This window comes from Nyctibius grandis, chromosome 2 (genome assembly GCF_013368605.1).
Source record: "Nyctibius grandis isolate bNycGra1 chromosome 2, bNycGra1.pri, whole genome shotgun sequence".
Classification (NCBI taxonomy): domain Eukaryota; kingdom Metazoa; phylum Chordata; class Aves; order Nyctibiiformes; family Nyctibiidae; genus Nyctibius; species Nyctibius grandis.
In genome coordinates, this window is record NC_090659.1 from 65050054 (window position 1) to 65070386 (window position 20333).

The window sequence follows — 20333 nt, forward strand, 5'->3', positions numbered from 1 at the left end:
TTTTCATTACTTTTGGTACTGCATGGCAAGAAGCACAAGAAAGTGTCAGTGCCCTGGAACACACAGGGACCATGTTTTAATGTCCCAGTGATGCATTCTGCATTGAAAAAAATGAAGGAGAAAAGTGCAAATGTAAAATGCAGAATCAAGTGTTGTCATTACTTTAATTATTTCTGTCAGAAAAGCAGTAGTCATAAATCACATCAGGCTTCTCCAATGCAAATGCCATACGTTAACATTTATAGTAAACACACAGGTAACAACCTATGCTGGCACGGAAATCCTCTCCTCCAAAGACGACTGCGTCCAAATGAAAGCCAACCTGGGACCCTGTTCTCCGTGCTTCTTCACAGACAGCCTTCAAATGAGAACAGAGTATTAATTTCTACGGAAACGCAGGATGCAGAGAGACTAAGAGGATATTACAGCAACTCAGTGTTACCAAAATCCTTCAGCTAAAATTGCTCCTATTAAGCAAAGCCATTGTAGGTGCTCGACTATGCACACTGCTTTAAAATGACGCAGCAAAAGAGAAAACATTATCTTTCCCTAGGCACCTATATGCCTAGACTGTGTAAATACAGGACACTGTAGCAGATTTCCTACATTTTGGTCCTCGTAATGCCCTGGGTATTACTGTGATCGGTACTTCAGGTATTTATGTAACAATATGAAAAAAACCATTTGTCAAATACTGCTTAAAAACAAACAAAAAGTATTAAATTTGATTAGTTTGACATGTAATATATCTGCATGAGAAACAGAAATAAAGATCAGAATCTCTTTTATTAAATAAATAATACAAACGGTTTAAAATGGTTGTAGATTCCTTACAGGATATAGGGATTCCTCACAGGATTGCCAATTTAAAGCCTTCTGCTACATATAACTAAAAACTAGCTAAGGGCATTAAAAATGCAACAAGTACTGCAGAAAAGTATTAAAATAAAAGCAAGCAAAATTTTGCTGCTGTAGCTATTCTATGAAGAAGTGCATTTCTAAAATATTACTGTTTTATGTTGATGTTTGCATAATATTAACATTTTTTAAGTCTAAGGTACATGGAGAGAGACAGATGTAATTACAAGCTCTACTAATGGGTGTTCTATGGCAGCTGGCAGGACAAGAAGTTCTTCTTTCACAGAGTGCTTTAAAAGGCAACTCTCCTGCCAGCATCAGGAACTGCAATACTAAAAATTCCACTATAAAATACTGCAGCTGAGGAAAAACCTCAGCTGGTTTAAAATATGATTTAATTCTGTGTGTGCACACTGGACAGGAGTGTGTCTATTTGGTTACTGCTTTGTTGTGTTCCCAGGTATGTTAGCGTGTGTTGTAAGATAAACGGGTGCATCAAACGAGCAGAGCAGGCTGCCTGTGAGGCCTGCGGGTACTTCTGGAGGTACTTCTGATGTGTGTGTCCTCAGCTGGTCTGAAACTTTTCCCTTAGAGCTTGGGAGGGGAACACTGAATTCCTGGTGCATGCATGAGATCTTCTGTTTCATTACCACGCTGCCTTGCCTTTCTGAAAAACCTGGACTTGGTAATAAAGGTTGGGGAGTAATTTATATTAAAATGCACTTTAAAAACAAGATTTGATCTAAAATTACCCTAAAAAAGGAGCATGTTCTTCTGATATTTGCCATTTTCAAAGTTAATTATACTCTAATCTTAGCATTAAAACACCCCATCATATACACAAAAATATGATAACATGAAATTTGGTTGTTATCAGTAGAAACCATTATAAAGATGCCACTTTAGCAATAGTGAAATGATGATTAATTCTTTTTTCTAATTAAATGTTATACAAAAGTTGAGCTCGATAGCTACTAAATAGCCAAGTGTATTGCAACACTGTGAGTATTTAAAATCTTTGGGGAAGCCAGTTTCCACTCCAAGTGTGTTAAAAATGATCACAGTGAGGCAGGAGGTTTTGTTATTTGGCATGGGCTATCTGGAACAGTTCTGTCACTGAAATATTTTGAATTTATGAAGGCCTTTACAATACAAACACGAGAGCTCAATGTGCAAATGTTTCAGGGGATTGAACAATATGTTTAGTATTTTTTAACCTCTCTTCCTTGATGAAATTAGGGGGACACTGGGAAGTATTCTGCTTATCCTGGTTTGCTGAGATGGCAAAATATGAGCACTTCAAGACCTGCTTACCTTAAAATTGAGCAAGCCCACTGCGGTTTCCACAAAGGGGATAAAATTCATTGGTTCTACAAGTGTTCGGCCTTTAAGGTGATGTAAGAATTTGTCTGAAAACTAAAACTAGACAGTATGAGCTATCAAAGAGAAAAAAAAAAGAGCATTCTACATGTATATATAACACGTTAATTTTTCACCTGGCTGTAACAACACCCCTCCCCACCCCAAAAAACCTAACGATTAAAAAAATTAAACGAGCTTTTAACAAGGCCTGCGATTCGAAACTGCAGCATTCCCATACAGTTTTAAGTCTGGAGGCTGGTTTGCAAAAAAAAAAACCCCAAAACTCCAGGCTTAGCACCTCTCACCCTGGCTTAGCGGAATGCAAATCCGTGGGCCCTGGAAAACAATGAAGTGCTGCTGTACCTGAGGTCCGGTTTTGTTTCAGGTCCAGCACTGCCATCACTGGAAGTGCTCCCCAGCCTTCTAAGTGGCATCCGTATTATTCATTACGGCACCGTTACCCTTTTGTTCAATAGGCTTTTCTTCATAATTTTTTTAGCTTACCTAGGAAGGCCTTAAAAAGGAAGTTTAATTCTTTGAAGACCAAAGCTTGCCAATTTTTTCCATGAGACCAGTTCACAGCTAGCTCTGAGCTGCCAGTGGGGTAGCCCAAATTCCAAAATCTATCATCTGGAAACATACAAAAGCTCTTGCACAGATTTTTCCCCTTTCAAGAGGGGAAAAAAAAAAAAAAAAGCAGGGGGGGAACCCTCAGCCCTATATTGTAAATCTATTGTGTCTGTCCAGATTGAGTAATTTGCGCAGAGATAAACATATCGCAGGTACAGTGAAAATATGTTAGTAAATAAAGACAAAAATAACATGCATATATTTTAAATTTAAGGAATATTCGACTATTAATGGATATCAAAGGAAAGGGAATTTTAATCATCTCTCCATTCAGTCTCAGTTGGGTAAATCATATCTAAGAGATTTGCATAAATATAAACCATCAAAGACTTTTCATCTTCAAAGGGGGTTTCAAGACCCTATAAGCTTTGTACTGTAATCATCGCAGGTCACAACCCTGCAGGAATAAGGCTGCTATGGCAACATAAAAAACTAATGCTTAAGGCTTAGCATAATATTCTGACTAATAGAAAGGAAACTCATTTTAAAAGCTGGCAGCCTATTTACCAGAAGCTGGATTAGAGGTGTTATTTCCCCTTTTAGCTTCCCCCCACTGCCCCTCCCCAAAAGAAGGAAAATCTAATCACCCAGATCTTGAAAAAAAGCTTTCCAGCAATTTGCAGTAACTTTACAATTAGGCCAAAATAAATCACAGCTTTCTTCGATGAAGAATTCTGCCCTTCCCATCCCTGCTTTGCATTGTCACCGTGGCCCTCTCGGTAACTTTTCTTTGGAGAAGAGAATTCCACCCAAAAAATGTGCAAGGAGAAAAAAAATAATAATCAATCAATGCAATTCACACGTGCAAGTGTACAGTATGGCAGGTACTAGAGTGACAGAAAACAGTAGACTTCATCCAGGCAAATGCACAAAATGAGGTAGTATAATGGCATCAGCATATATTCTTAAGAGTCCGATCTGATTTTTATTTTTTAAGAAAAAAAAAAGTAAAAAGCACTACTATGTTTACATTCTAGATGCAAGTTAAAGCAACATAACTCTTCTTTTATTTTAAAATATTTTAAAGTTCACACTCCTGGGATTTTTGCTATCTTTTGTTTTAAAGGTAAATGGAAAAAAAAGCACATTTAATTAAATATTGCCTCCCTTCCTCTCCCTTTTAAAAAATTTGCAATAAGCACCAATACAAAAGGTAAGGAGTGGAGAAGTTTCAATTAATTTTTTTTTTTTTCAAAAGGAGACGATTAAATGTTTCCGGCTGGTAAAGTGTTCATTTCAGGGAGAAAGGGGGAAAAAAAAAAAAAAAGAAGGAGGAGGGAAAAAAAACCCACAAAGCTTGGGGAGGGGATGAAGTAGCAAGGCCTCAGCAATTCTTTCAATTCCAGTGCACACCCAATAGTGTGTCAGGAAGAATGCACACTGGTCAGGATTTGTGGGAGAATTGTCCCGCCACAAAGGAGGGAGAGTTACGCTTGTTATAGTCCAATAAGCCATGCCAGTCAAACAAGTACCCACACTAGGGACAAAAGGAAAGCAAGAGATTCTCACACAAAAGAAAACAAGTAAGCCCATCTTTTAGTTGTGCATCAGCCTCCAGGTTTTCTGCTGCACATAAATAAAAATGAAGGGGGGGGGTATGTGTGTGGGGGAAATAAACAGCTTCTGGGAGGCTGAAAAATCACACTGGAGTGAATTTTGGGAGGACTGGGAAAAGAAGGCAGCAGTGTTAAGCAGAGCGCGCTCTTTGTGTGCAAAGGTTGGCAAAGCGAGAGGGAAGCAAAAGGCAGACCATGAGGCAGAAGTTGTTGGGGCTGGCTTGTTTTCCATGATGGAAATCAAAATTAGCGAGAGGGAAGGTGGAAGGGGATGAGGGGACGAAGAGCCCAAAGGAGCAAAACCTGCTTGGTGGCAGCAAGGGCCCTGCCATTTTGGAAGCATGAATATTCATTACTGACAAGTTATGTCTAACACGTACACGGCTGTAAACCCTGAGAGGTATACTCCGGTTAATTTAATTAAATGTTGGCGGAAGGGGATGGTGTATCTTCCGTCGCGAGCGGTGGAGGCCGAAGGGGCAGTGCCATGGAATGGACAGGGCTTGTCACGTACCCAACGTATTTGCTCAGTTGTACCCTCACGCCTGAGCTCGATGGTTTGATCAAGGTTAGATGCTGAGATTAAAATAGATCCTAATAGGTCTGCCTGCCTTTCATCACAGCTTGCACGCGTGCTAGTTGCTTGGCTGGCGGTTTGCAAAAATATAGAAGTGAATAATTAAGCATTATTCCTTTACTGGCATGCTTCAGCAAGAATGGTATATCTAAACAAGCATCCCCCCTTCTTGACAATTAAAACAATTGTCAAGAACAAAAGCATAATTAGGCCTATTTCAAAGTTTTCTTAAGTAATTTGACATGCCAACCATTTACATTTCAGGTTTTTATTGGCTGAAAAGTCAGTCGTGAAACACAAACACACCTGTCAGCAATTAAAAAGGAAGAAATAGAGAACTGTTCAGGAAATAATATCTGTGCTAATTAAAAACACTAGTTAAAAGCTTCCTGTTTGTTCCTTCAGTTGCCCCAAGGAGTGACCTTCCCCCCAACCCATTTTTTCATATGTTGCTAACATGGTTTCCCCATCTTCTGCTTACAATGCATGTAACTAAGGCTCACAGACAGAGACAGTCATTTTGCTTGTTAGGATAGCTAGGGAAGAGTCAGATACTTATGCTTCTATTTTTGATAATATACTCTGAATTCAATATTGGGTCTTCATTGACAGTGGGAGAAAGAAACCTGGTTTTCTTTATAAATGCAAGGTGTTCCACGTATGCGTTTTATACAGCACATCTTACACACATTTAAATGGACGCATTCCCCAGTTACCTTAGCCAAGCAAGAACACTGTATGGTATTTGCAGCCTTCCTCATAACTCAGAGTCATTCATCTCTATGCCTGTGTGAACTTGGCCCAACAGCTTCAGTCAAAAGCTACTGCATTGTTGGTACTCACCCATCTTATTTCTTCAACATTTTCAACCTTTGGCAGCATCATGCTTGAAGGAAGGGTCTTGGACTGCAAAAGCACCTCTAGATCTTCTTCTGCAAGACCGCTGGACACAGAGTTTATCCTAACACACTTTTCAGCATGGCCAAAGTCAAACTCTTCAAGGGTTTTCACAACAGTCAGTCTTGCTTCTTTCTACAACACACATGAGTTTAGAGGCACAAGAAAAGAAAAAGAAAGCATATCTTCTGTTGACAGCAAAGTGCACTGAGCAGAAAACTTGTTGAACCGACGTGCGGAAAAAGCTAGACAGCCAGTATATTGGTGTTCCCAAAATGTCTGTCACTCTTGGACTTTTATTGAAGTAGTCATCAGCAGCACCTCGCAATTTTACCTTCCTTGTTTCTTTATAACTGGTAAATAAAATGCTCAGGTTTTATGGCTAAGTATTTCTACACCACCACTTGTAGAAAACAGGACTTTTGTGTCCACTGGTGCTGAACATGTCTAACAAACACAAATCTTTATACTAGCCACAATGTGTTGCACTAGCCGTCTGCACTCACACAAATGGCCTGTTATTACATTTACATAAAACAATTAATTTTTGTAATTCATCTCTATATTGCCTGGACATCAGTAAGCACAGATGTACGTATACTTCTTTGGTTTTGCTATATAAATCTTCCTTTCTCCCTGTATCCAAAGTGTATTAAAGCCCGTGGTAAACTTCACAATCGCAGGTGAAAACAACGCCAAAATAACTTGGGAGATTTTTCTTGAACCACGTAAAAAACTGCTCTCCTGCTGAGAGAAAGTAAAATCTCCAAAGACACGCACTTCCCGTGGCTGTTCGCTATTTTCATGAATGTAAATTTACAAATCTGTTTAATAGTTGATTTGCATGAAGAATACTTGCCTGCTTTTCTGAAATGAAAAGCATTTCTTGGCCTGGAGAAGAAGATGGGGGGGAAGGAGCGTGCTTGGGCTCCCTGCTTCCTGCCAACTGCAGTTTCAACCCCAAATTCCTTCCACTCGCCAACAGCCCCTAACAAATTTGCATTGTCAAAACGCACACTTATCAAAAGTCATTTCATTTGTGGAGTTTTTATGGGGCTAATAAAACTTTAAAGCTCCTGACTCGCGGAGGCTCAGGAACGACTTTAACAATATGCAGTTGCTGACTAGAGATGCTTTTCAAGAAAACAGGCAAACTCAAGGGGAAAAAAGAAATCATCAAAGTTAATATCCAGGCTAATACCAATCAGCGAGACAGCACATGACAGTAGATTTAAACCAGACGGATGCAAATCTCTGCTGGGGAGAGGGGCAGAGGCAGTTTCCCAATGTGGTCTGAGTTAAACAGCGTGAGGGAACAGTAGCTTACAGTTGTCAGGTCCGATCAGAACAGGGTCTCCCAGGCCAGTTTAAGACAGCTCTGCAGTGTACTGATTTACAGGGCTGGGACCCCTGATAATTAGGGTAAGTTTAGAGAAAATCAAGCGATGGCTCTAACTGGTTAAAAGGAGGGAATAATGAAGCAGAAAGTTAATGAAATCTGAAGCAAACAGCCTTCAGCTTGGGGCTGGTAGCCGTGCTTCTCCGAAGCTTGGGAGCATATGCCCGTTAATCGGACAGACGGGAACAAGGCGCACACGTACGCATCCCTGTGCTGCGATCAAGGGGCATGTTCAGAGGTAATCTCTGGAAAATACAACCTGAAACATTCGAACTGCTGTGAATGGACTCTGACTGGGGCCATTAGGAAAGCCACACAAAGATGCATGCAGTTCACTACAAACACTTCCAGCTGTAAGACAGCTCCAGCGCACAGCCGTCTGAAATGTTTCTTCCGAATTAGGTAAACCAAACCATATGATACCAATACCTGGTACTACAAAGCCCCTATATTCTCCTTCTCCAACCAGGGGTAATGGGTTTCTAGGGCTGGGTTGAAAGTTTCTGGATATGATGCAGAAGGGTAGCTTAAAAACAAGCTCCAAACCAATTTATGCTTTTAATTAAAGTCAGATTATCACCGTTTCAGCACACACTGATCCAATTTGCAAAAGAAAGATCTCCCCAAATGATCCACTAAGGCAGCATCCAATTCCAACTGAAGGCACATCTCCAGCAAACTTAGAGCCTAATTCGTTATGATTTTTTTCAGATTATAATAATGAGCAGTAGACCGTCTCATTAGCTATTTTTCTTCTCAGGCTGCAAACTCCCTTCCCAAAAAAGACAGATCGTGTCTTTCTAGGTATATTTCCATACAAAACACTTATTAACAGGCTGTTGCTGTTATCAATTTACATAAACTAAATGTGCAGCCCTCTGGTACGTATCCCAAAAATAACCAACAACTTCACTGAATTTATACCAACCAACAAACATGGGGAGGGGGTTGTTGTTTTTTCCCATATTTTAATAGAAAATATGTTGCTATGTTAGTTAACACACCCATGCCATCTGTTGGGTTGAGAATTGATGCATTTTCTTAGAACCACTACGTTTTAGATCTGTCTGCCTAGATACACAAGGAATGGAAATGTTTCCTTTCCATAATAAAATACTTCTTGTCAGTATAGTTTCCACGTCAGGATTCAATTTATGTTTTTAATTGTGGGACAAACTGAGAGGACTTGGTTGCCAAAGTCAGAGCTTGTGAGAGGTTTGACTTGGTGCCTACCCTTCCTACAACGGAGAAAATCTCACTGATGTTAGTGGGGTATATCAGGTCCCCACCCAGGCTTCCAATAAAACATTTCATGGGTAAATAAAAAAATGTACTAAAACCTCTGACTAAATGCACTAAAAACATGGAGGAAAGGTAGAGCCCTTTCTGCCTCATTACACAGTGAAATGTAGATGTTATTCTTATAGTAGGATCCATGCAACAGCTAAAATTTTAAGCTAGGTAAATTACTTCAACATTGTAATAGTAGAGAAAAAAGTAGTCCTTGATAGAACAATGTCTTTGTAGCAGCAGACACAAGAATAAACACATTTTTCCAAACTGCACGTAAAGTCCCTGCCAAGAATGGTCAAACTAGAATTTTTAAGGAACAGGGAAAGAAATGATTTACCCTGTTCTTCACAGGAGAACTACAACATCAGGTAATACTCTGTCATGAATGAATAGCTGATAAAGAAATAAACCTGATCATTAAGTAAATGATTCCATCCCCAGGTAGCTTGGGACGGTGGTATCCCCATTGGTTCCCATGTGGGTTGGGTTCTTTATCAGACTGAACAAGAGAGAAAGACAACAGAGAGCTTCACAGTGAACAGCGATATTCTTAAAATATGCTAAATTTGCAACTCGTGCTGGAAAACCCGCTGAAAAAAAAAACGTTGGTCAGGGAGGCTACTTTTGCATCCCTTCTGTTTGACTCAGAGGAGGACACGGGAAGATGTTCATTACCACGCACAGCTACACCAACTGGAGAAGATAAAGGTTTCAGTGACGCAGCATCGCTGACAAATCCACCGCCACCCAGACACACAGACACTGAAATTAAAGACGGGAATATGTGTATTGCCAGCTCAACTGGCACCCATTAAACCTAATAACTAACCATCCTCACGAGTTCCTAGCTCTGAGTTATTAAATCTGTAAAGAAAACAACATCCGTCCACTTTTACACTCCAGTGGAAGAGGTAGTCCCTCGCGGCAGGGCTGCGCAGTCTCGCCATCTGGAGAATAAATCGAGTGTGAAGTACAGTATAGTTTGGGACCAAGCTCCATGGCGGCAGCCCAGCGGTTAGTTCATTAGTCCCAAACTTGCGGGGATTAGTGCGGTATCAGCTCTACTGTCGGATGGGATCAGGCAGGCAGAGCGCAAGACTCGGGGAAGGGGGTGGAGGTGAAGGAGCCCCTCGGGCTTATTTGTAAAACTACACACTAAAAGCACACCTAAATAGGTGCCTTCGGTCACAGTATTATCATAGTCTCCCACCAGCTAAATCAGTACCTTTCCTTCTTTCCTTCTTTTCTTTTTTTTCCCCCTTTTTTTTTCTTTAAGTTATATGTCAAGACACAGAAATTTCCACTTCCTAACAGAAGGAATGTCAGAGAGCTGGAAGCTCAGCCACCCACTCGCCCTGGACACGGTGTTAATGCAGCAATAATGAAGTAAAGATGGTCAGAGTAACAGAATTTTGGGGACTGCAAGAGTGGACAGAAAAATGACATTTTCTTTGTTTTCAAACTGGTATGATACCCTACAAACCAGTTTTCCAGCACTGTGATTTCTTGACCTGCCTGATTTTTGGTACAAAATCTTTGTTTTGCTTTATCTTTCTTGCCTAGTCTTACCCCCTCTTCTTTCTCAAGACCTTCAGGTCTTAATGTAAAGATAGTGGGTATACTTAAAGATATGTTTATGTATAGCTCTCATCTTGTTAACATCTTTTGGTAATAATTCTTCATATGGAAATGTAAATATATGATGTGCTAAAATGGCAGGCCAGAATCTATCATCCTCATTGCCATAATAAGTTTGCATGTTTCAAACGGCAGAGGAAAAATTAATTACTATAATCACAATTCAAGTTATTTTTTGTGACAGGTCTGACATGGTAAAAACATACAATTATGTGTTAATGTTACTGCCCTGGAGTGGTTTGTTTACAGGACTTGACATTGCTGAATCTTTTGTGATTTATATTAGTGCATACCCTACGAACGCGTCAAATAAGATTTTGCAGAAGTGCACATATATTATAAACCCACAGCGGTTTTGGGCAAAATTGAGCTTCTGCAGAGGGAGAGCCTGACTTTTTTTACATGCTTAATTCTCCGTCAGTGAAGTGATGCCATACAGAATGATACTTCATTTAGTTTCAAATTCACAGATGCGATTGGCAAGAGAAAAGACAAATTACATTTGTTTTTAAGGAAACAAAGAGAACTGTAAATGCAGAGCAGAGTGTTTCTGAGAACAGGAGGCACTTGGTTCACAAGACCTGCCTTCTACCTTACAGGCATCAGGTACTTGTGAGAATAAATCTTTGAAATGGCAAATACTTATTTCTAGTTAGTCTTAGAACTGCTATAAAATATGCATACATCGCAAAGCCTTCAGGAAGCTGTTATTAAATCATTTCTTGTAGTTACCTTCGAGCAGATAATCAGTTGAGGAATTTTTAAAGACTTAGGAAGTTTTAAAACACATTTTCTTTTGGTTCAACAGGGAACACACCAAATCCCCCCACGTAATCCTAAAGGAAAGAAGGGGCAGGAGTGGGGAGGAGGAGGGAGAATAGGGTCTCCATCGTGTATGTTGATGTTTCTCCTCTGCAGTTCAGGCAAATGCACTTTTTAGAGAACTGCAAAGATTCTGATTTTTCCGCTACTCTTTCCTGAAATCTTCGAATTCTTTCTTTAATAATTATTTGGTCTATTCAAGCCTTTTCTTTTTTTATACCAACCTTTTCACTTCTCTGAAAGAGAGATTCTTCATGACATAATGAGTCATCTAACTCTGTGCATCTCTAGCATCTGCTGCTTTTCTCTCTGCTCTGCTAATTGTCTTTACATGCAGTACATGGTCTAGCAACATTAAAATGAAGCAAACTTTGGTGGTCAGCATTATGAACTAAGCTGCAATTTAATTATGCTCTGCTGAGGAATCGTAATTTTCATTTTCCTAGAAGTTTTATTTAAGGTCTAGGAACGCATCAGTGTACCTATTGATAATATTTATCCTGTATTTTTAAAGGACAAGATCTCTTAAAGCTGTTTATGAATAGCTGGGAGCTGCTTGCTGCCATGTAGGCTTAGCAAGCCTCTCCCTCCCTCTACCAGTGTGGACAATGTGGATCCCGAAGATATTAGGTGGGGTCTATCCAACACCATCAGAGTTGGGCAATTTTCATATATGATGATCAGGTGATGGCTGTGAACGTGGGGAACCAGAGAACAAGGACCTGAGGTCCACCCAGCCGGCAGTCCAGGACCCAGGGCTCGTGAATCCCAATAAAGCTTTAAGGGTGCTCAGCTATGTAAGTGCTGAATATCTGCTGAGCCGAGGTATCTGAGGACGTGTATATTACTGCAAGAGCAAGACATTTCACAAGCTGAGTTTAAGGTATTTTTCCGACTTGCGTGTATCTCATCAAAATTTAAATAGAGGCCAGTAGGCTGCTAGAATGAATTGGCACATAGAAATATTCATGTAATATGAGGACTTAGCATAAATATCTCAGTAACAAAAATAATACAGCATGGGGGGGTGTGTGTGTATACATAAACACAGAGACAGGCTTATACCTCAAACTACGTGTACTGAAATATTTCAAAAGGTTTTTCAATGACAGTACTATATACAACAGCTTCAATAAGAGAAAATTTGTTCATGAACGTAGGCAGCTATTCTTCTGTCTGCCAACTTTTATAAACGCTTACAAAAGAGATGTAAACAACCTTTCAATTAAGACAAATCAAGCTAACACTAATTTAAGCTGGCTGCAAGATGTAGTCTCTTTACTTTTTTTCCTGGCTTTCTGAGGATGCTTTTGGTTTTGTGACAGATTAGAATCACAAATGAAAAGTCTTTAGAAGCATTAGTGTTAATTAGTCTTCTGGACAGTCCGAATGAGCTGCTACACGATGGAGTGAGATCACAAAATATTCAATCTGATGTATCAATTAAAAAAAAAGGCTATACATTTGTTTCATCTGGCACATAAACTTAACTGTATGTTACGGTTATTTTTTATTGAAAAATATTCTAGTTTAAGGTATATTTTCTTGGCATGATGGAATAAATTATTATGGAAAATATGTACATTTAGGCATCCATTTTTTATTTTTATAAATGGATCTTTTTGTTAATGCTGATAATGAAATATATTGCTGTCCATCAAAAGTACATCTGCTTTAGCAAATTACCAATCCCTGTTCAGCAGCTGATTTCAGTTGTGGTGATTCTAAGTGAGATATGGATCAACTGTTTTGAAGATCGGCAAATGGGTACCATCAGAAGTGCTGTTTAATTACCACCTCAATTATTTAATAAATTATTTGAAAAAAAAAATTAAAGCCAAACAAGGTAAACGTTAAACAGTGTGGAAAGTTAAAGGCAAATAAAGGTTTATCAGAAAGAAAACAACTGGCCAGAGGCTTACACCCGCTTGTACTGAAGGAGCCAGCGTCTGCCCCAAGCTGCTCAGAAGCCCCTAGGAACGAAGAAGGCGTTAATAAAAATCAGGTCAACTGTGCCGTGACTTCCTTCATCCTTCCTCTTTTCTGGAAGAAACTTTTCCCAGGCTACCCGCAGTCTCAATAAAACTAGGTGTTTCAAAGAGAAAACTTGGAACGATTGTGCATGTTTTTTGGTATTGTGCAAACACTGATTAACAGCTCTTCCTCAGTTTTCATAAAGTGCTTTATCTGCATTGGTAAATTAGCAAATTAATATTTTGTAATGTGATCAAAATCCCACAGAATTCCCTAAGTTTCCGTGTTTACAGGTCACGCCCACAGTAAAATCGTACTTGTGCAAAAAAGCTCTCATCTCTGCAGTTTCACCCTACATTTTAAAGGTAAATGGTGTCACCCTGTAGATGCATGTGTTCCCATGAAATGAGTTCAGCATGGGACTTGTGACACTAACTGGTCACTCAAGTGTCATATGCTGAGCAAGGCACCCCTAGGAAGTCCTCCCACCTGGTGGGTTCTTGCACCATCTAGAACACGACTTCTTAAACCTTCTGATCTCACAGGCAGTTTTTCAAAGCAGAGATTATCTCATGCAGTCCTGCGCCCCTTTGTGAGATCATATGATTAATCTCAATTTCTGTTTATGAACGCTCTGAGAAAATCTATACCATCAGATAACTTAGCTCCCAGCTTCACCTGAAGATCTTGGGCCCCAACTGCCCATAAGGCACAACTGCTCATTTACACCCAGACTCTCCTTTGGGGGAGTGAATCATCTATTTCCTCCAAACCAAAACACAGGTGTAATTTTAGAGATGGATGTCTGCAGGCATCATGCCCAAAAAGCAGTGTGGGCAGGACTGCATTAAGTTCAGCTGCCTCCACCCTGCTCAGTCTCATGACGCTGCTCTAGCAAGGCCTATGTACCTTTAAACACTCATGCGTGCCATCTCGCCATGCCCCAGGGCACGCAACATGTATCCTCAGCTAAAGGTTAAAAAACCCTATGTTGATATGGCACACTGCTCATATTATTTCAGCTGCTGGAACTGAAGAAACACCACCCAGAAAAACAATCATGCTGTAGGTCCATCAAAGCCCCACTGTGTGTCCTGGGGAGACCCAGACCCATGTGCTACGTATCCATCACTGCAGTCAGTCTGCTTTAGAGGTTTGCCCCTATGCAATGTGGACATGAGTCCCTCTGTCCCACTAGGCAACGGCACCCAGGATCTCTCCTTGGATCAGATGCATTTAGCATTGTAGAAGTAGCCTATAATTGCAGTAATTACTTCCATGGGAGAATAATGTTAGGAGAGCACGAACGTAATTTTAGATGTTTTTAAGTTTAGAAGCTTGAAAGAAGTAGATGCCAGGAGCATTGAATAGATAGCTCTCCACAGGGGTGTTCAACACAGGAAACTTTGATCTAACAAGCTTCGCACTAAATTGACACAACTCTTGCCTTCCTGCAAAGCAAACTTTATACATGTATTTCTCAGCCAGTGCCTACCTTAACAAAGACCCACCTTGCTACACTGGATTTTGCCAGAAATCCTACTTCTTTCTCTACCAGAAGGCCTTCCTTCTGATACAGATCCCACTTGGATGGGTGCCTGCGGTGAGTCAAGGAACCCAGACTTCCCACTCCACCCCAAATGCAGGTTTTAGCACCTCCTGTAGGCAACATTTTCTCAGATGCTCCTAATGATGTGACGAAGCCTGTTACAGCTAGCTGTTCACTCTTGGCAGAGTCCCTGAAGGATGGGCAGCAGTACGAAAGCAACTGCACCCCCTTCTTTCCACCCCCACATCCCCAAAGTGGGAGAGGGGAAACAGCACCAGAATGCCATGTCCCGCATGTCCCTGCATCGGCAGTGACTAGCTGAGGCAGGAACTAAGTCCTCATTTATAAAATAAGATCAACTCTTATGACTCATGTACTCATGGCAAGGAGTAAGGACCTTTTAGAAATGACTTCACTTGTTTTCTGTGGTCTAAACCAAATCTGACAATGCGACTTTTTCCCTGCCTAGACTTATGATCAGTGTTAAAGGAACTGAGATTTTTCTCCAGTTTGAAAGTGGGACCTGAGGAGGTGGTTATTTTCTAGGTCAAATCTCCCCTGTGACAATCCTGTGGTTGTGGTATGGTATTTGTACATCACTGACAAATGTATTGTACTGGTACAATATAATACACATCTTTATAGACATGTAGAGGAGAAATCTTAATTGTTTATTGGTGTTCTTCAAAACCTTTTTAAGTTCCTCATTTAGATATTCCTGATTGCAGTGGAACAAATTACTGCAACTTGTGACATTTCTTTCCCTAAGCTTTTCTTCAACTGTTTATTTCTGCAACATCTAAGCAGTTCCTACCCTCTTCTGCTTATTGCCACTCCATGCCTCATTTTTTTCTCCACACAAGCATTTACAATGCAACTGTTTCTTGAGCCAAGATGCAAATTGGATCACTGAAGCAATCACATCAGAAAACTCGGATTTATTTTATTTCTTGGTGGAAGGGTAGTTTTTTTGTAACCCAGACCATTTCAGCAGTCCCATTTACAGTATGGCCATCCAAACAACTGCATCACTGCAAGCAAAGGGCTTGCAAAGGATGACAGTAAACAGCTAGGAAAGGCAACATGGAAAGAGGAACTTCTTGAGCTGTTTTTGTTTTTTCCACTAGAGCCAACCAGCTAAGCACCCATCATTTCACTTGTTTTGTGCTAAAGAGGAGAGTAGCAGGTAGGATTCAAGCAAATGCCTGCATCCCAAATCAGCCATCACTAGGAATCACAGAATCACAGAATCAATCAGGTTGGAAGAGACCTCTGGGATCACAGAGTCCAACCATTGCCCTGACACCACCATGTCAACTAGACCATGGCACTAAGTGCCACGTTCAGTCTTTTCTTAAACACATCCAGAGATGGTGACTCCACCACCTCCCTGGGCGGCCCGTTCCAATGTCTAATGACCCCTTCTGAGAAGAAATGCTTCCTAATGTCCAACCTGAACCTCCCCTGGCAAAGCTTGAGGCTATGTCCTCTTGTCCTATCGCTAGTTGCCTGGGAGAAGAGGCCGACACCCACTCCACTACAACCTCCCTTCAGGTAGTTGTAGACTGCAATAAGGTCACCTCTGAGCCTCCTGTTCTCCAGGCTAAACAGCCCCAGCTCCCTCAGCCGTTCCTCATAGGTCATACCCTCCAGACCCTTCACCAGGAGCCCCCATTCTTACATCCATACGTAACGTACTTACCCATAATGTTACCTCAGCATAACCGACCGGAGCATCTGGAAGCAGGGCACCATGTTAAATCATCAATTGCTTGGCTAACACAACTTTTGCCTTCAGTTACGTTGCTCCCTTCATAACATTTTTCCAGGCCTGAACATGCGGGCTCCTTCACCTCTGTTGCTGCTACCTACTCAGATCTGTCCAAGTCCAAATCCGACATGGATTTCAGCTACTTCAAGCAGTCTGTCAGGCTTTAAGCTCACATTCTTTAAGTCTGGCTTATCAGATATTTTCTCTCACTTTTTGGACAATGACTCTGCCAAATGCAATGTCAATAAAAGACTAATAAGATGAGTTCAGCTTTGGACCATTTCTTAACACATATAATAAATACTGGGGCCAGTCTGGACCCTGCCTTTGTACCGATTTAACTACTTTGGATTTAGTTAACACCAATAACATTAAGTTGATGCTAAGCTTTGTCATGCATCTGTTCACCAAAGTGCTGCTAGCAGTATAGTTTATTTTCTTAGATGCTAGCAGTATAGTTTATTTTCTTACATGGACAATCAGGATTTTATAGCAGTATAATTGCATGCATACAGCACTGCTGCTTTAGTTTTATTATATTAATTTTAAACCAACAGTGACAAAATAGAATTCAGCATTCACAAGTTTGACACCCAATAAATTACCATTTTTGTTCATGGTATCCCAACTTGCTGTCCTGGTTTGGACTAGGACAGAATCAACTTTCCTTTCAGCGATTTTTCCTTTCAACTAAGTTTCTTCTAAGTAACTGCACTTTCTGAAACTAACTGCATGTTTTGCAGACAGTGTCCACTTCTAGGATTGATAATGCTTGAAGTTTGCAGTTATTACCAAGGTAACAGTAGGGATGTTATGCACAAAGGCTCTAGCTTATACTTATTCCTATAGAAACCAAGGTCACTGCTAAGTTTCTTATGGTCCACAAGTGAAAGGCCATAAAAGAGCTGCACTTGTGGGGAGGAGCGGACAGGGCAGGTGACCCAAAATTGACCAACAAGTTATTCCATCCCATACACGTCATTCTCAGTATAAAGTGGGGGGATCATAAGGGTCGCCCTCTCTTCTTCTATGGCCGATGTCCAAAGAGGACTCTGTCTCTTTTTCTCCTGCCTTCAATCCCAGTCCGTGCATTCCTGAATCCAGTTCCCATCTGTCACTGAGTCCAGTCCAGGACCTCCTGGAGCCTCCCTGCAGCACCAGTGGTGACGTGATCATCATCGAGTGAGCTCTATCTTGGTTTTGTATATATTTGTATATATTTAATTATTTCCATTATTTCTATTATTATGCTCTTTTTCATCATTATTGCTTATTAAAACTGTTTTAACTTTCCAATCTGTAAGTCTCTCCCTTTTCTCTTTTCCTTCCCCTTCTGGGGGAAGGAAAAGGTTAATAGAGAGCATCTGCCATCTAATAGCCAGACCAGCTTTAAACCTTGACACTTGCTTTTTGTTGTGTAACTGTCTGGTCTAAATATGTATTTAGCAATTTTTTGTCCTTTTGACTTGATATGAATCTCCTTCTTCATTTGAATGAAGGACTGCCAAAAGAGATTCATGAAAACGTGTCCTACTTACCTAACTAACTCTTTTTAAGGGAAACTGTTCTGCTTTACTTGCTAAACTTGTTTATACTTTTTGACTGCCACGGTAATAATGTGTTTTGTATTGAGACCAGAAGGTAGTTTTTCCCCCAAAGCACTCAGAGACATCTTCTCCAGCCAGAATCTCCACTCCCATCACCTGCATCAGGTGCAGGTTAACCCTGGTGGGACTTGGGTGATGCTCCCTTCCCTTTCCTTGGCAGTGGCTGCTCCCTCCACTGCCAGCTTGCCACAGAGCATTGTGTCCATCTGGCAGCAGCCCTTACAGCCTCCGGAAGCTCCCTGGCTCCATTTGCTCATTCCAGCTGGGCACTGAGGCACCGTCCCTGCCAGCGTGTTTGTGGTGCTTGTGCTGGTGTGTGGTTATGCTGCTGGACACAGCAGGTTGTTCAGGTCTTTTGCTGGTTAAGGTGTCTTTGCTTTCACTTTGCTCTGGTCACTACAGTCCAAGGTGGTCCTCACACCGCTTGTCAAGGGTTTGCTCTACATCTAGAGAACTTCACTTATTTTCTGAGGGCAAAATATACAGTGACATCAGTGCTGTTTCGCTTTAGCTGTCGGCGAGTCCCCTACCCATTTCTCCCCCCACGCTTTCATTTGGTACACAATTGTCAATAAACTTCTTAGGAAGTCAGTTCTTCAGAGGCAGTAGGTTTCTGCAGCACAGGTACAGGAACAAGTCTGTTGTCCCTCTTGAGCCCACTGGACTACTCCAATGTCTGAAGGTGCTGTATCAGATACAACAGTACCAGAAAACTGTGTATATCTTACCAAAGTCTCTTTCTTTTCTGTTTCCTCATTCAGTCTATCACGTTCCCCAATGGGCTTCAGACAGAGTCACAGAATCACAGGATGGCTGAGGTTGGAAGGGACCTCTGGAGGTCACCTGGTCCAACCCCTCTGCTCAAGCAGGGCCACTCAGAGCTGGTTGCCAGGACTGTGTCCAGATGGCTTTTGAATATCTCCAAGGATGGAGACTCCGTAACCACCCTGGGCAACCTGTGCCAGTGCTCGGTCACCCTCACAGTAAAAACAGTGTTTCTTGATGTTCAGAGGGAACCTCTCATGTTTCAGTTTGTGCCCATTGCCTCTGGTCCTGTCACTGGGCACCACTGAGCAGAGCCTGGCTCCGTCCCCTTTGCACCCTCCCTTCAGGTATTTATATACATTGATGAGATCCCCCTGAGCCTTCTCTTCTCCAGGCTGAACAGTCCCAGCTCTCTCAGCCTCTCCTCATAGGAGATATGGTCCAGTCCCTTCAACATCTTTGCAGCCCCTCACTGGACTCTCTCCAGTATTTCCATGGCTCTCTTGTACTGAGACTTCTGGCATTCTCTTCCAAATGATTCAGAAGGTTTAAAGTCCTCTCTACTATTTGTCAGAAGTCTTTGAGTGTATTAAAACTGCTAAGGTCCATTTTAAAAAAATTACTTGTGTTCAGCACTCCAGTTTATTTACTACTATAATTTTTTAAAAAATTCCTATGTCCCTTCATGCTCTCAGCATCACTTTTTCTAATACAATTTTTGTTTCCAACTGAGTGATTTGATCTTTGCTTTAAGATAATTTTTCATCTGTTGCTTATTTGGCTTTACTTCTTCTTGACCAGGTTTCACAGCTTCAGATTCTGTGTTGGCAGTTTCTTGGCCAGTTTTCCTTTCCTGTTGACCAGATATAATCTCTGCCAGTATGGAAGCTAAGTCCTCTATTGTTGGCCAAGCAAGAATCAATCATGCTGAATCTTACTAATACAAATCTACGCTTAACACAAATGTAATCCTTTTGGGAATTATCATCCACCCTAACGTAAACTTTGTCACATTTTGTGAATGCTTATGAATATTAATTCATTATTCTAGCCCACTAACATGCATGTTTGTAAATAGACGGCTATCAGGATAATTAAAATAGCAAGACAAGAGTAGCAAAATGGCTTCAGTCTAACATCTATATAAATATATATATATTTAAGAATACTGCTTCTGCCTGTGTTTCTCAGGACAGGCTGCTGTTCAGCTCCATACGCATGTGGACCTACTTTCCAGCTATTCTAGTTCACATCTGTATTGCAGAATCGCTGTAGAGCCACAGGCAGGTTGAACCCCATTGTCCTCTAGGCCATTCAGACTTAGCACAAATGCACGATCTAGCGACGAGAGCTTTCACTCAGCCAATTCTGCATGCCCAGAAGTTCAGCTCAGCTTTTTCATCCCAAACAATGGGGAAGCAAGGGGGATAGCCTAACATTTTATCCTCTGTTTTGCCTACATAGTCTTTGTCCACCAGCAGTTTGCGGCATTAAAGGCGAACCTCTTGCATGTAATAGCTTTCAAAAAGCCTTCCTCCTTGTCAGGCAATGAGGAGTTAGTCACTGTTTGCTGTTCTCCTAATCTGTTTTTCAAATCAAGATGCCTTTTCTGTCACCTATATAACTCGTTCTGCT

At 41.0% G+C, this 20333-nt stretch overlaps 2 protein-coding genes across 7 annotated transcripts in view; both read right to left on the reverse strand.

Annotated features, from left to right (window-relative positions):
- Nucleotides 1-20333, reverse strand: part of PCCA (propionyl-CoA carboxylase subunit alpha) — a 566570-nt gene that overhangs the window by 427346 nt on the left and 118891 nt on the right. The window lies entirely within an intron of this gene.
- Nucleotides 1-20333, reverse strand: part of CLYBL (citramalyl-CoA lyase) — a 179892-nt gene that overhangs the window by 22949 nt on the left and 136610 nt on the right. For 5 of the 6 annotated variants that reach the window (XM_068395368.1, XM_068395367.1, XM_068395366.1 and 2 more), the window contains exons 3-5: nt 5827-6015; nt 2173-2274; nt 265-358 (exon numbers count right to left, since the gene is read on the reverse strand). In XM_068395368.1, the coding sequence (XP_068251469.1) occupies nt 265-358; nt 2173-2274; nt 5827-6015 (385 nt within the window). The remainder of the gene's footprint in view (nt 1-264; nt 359-2172; nt 2275-5826; nt 6016-20333) is intronic. The other variant, XM_068395369.1, reaches the window with a different exon arrangement.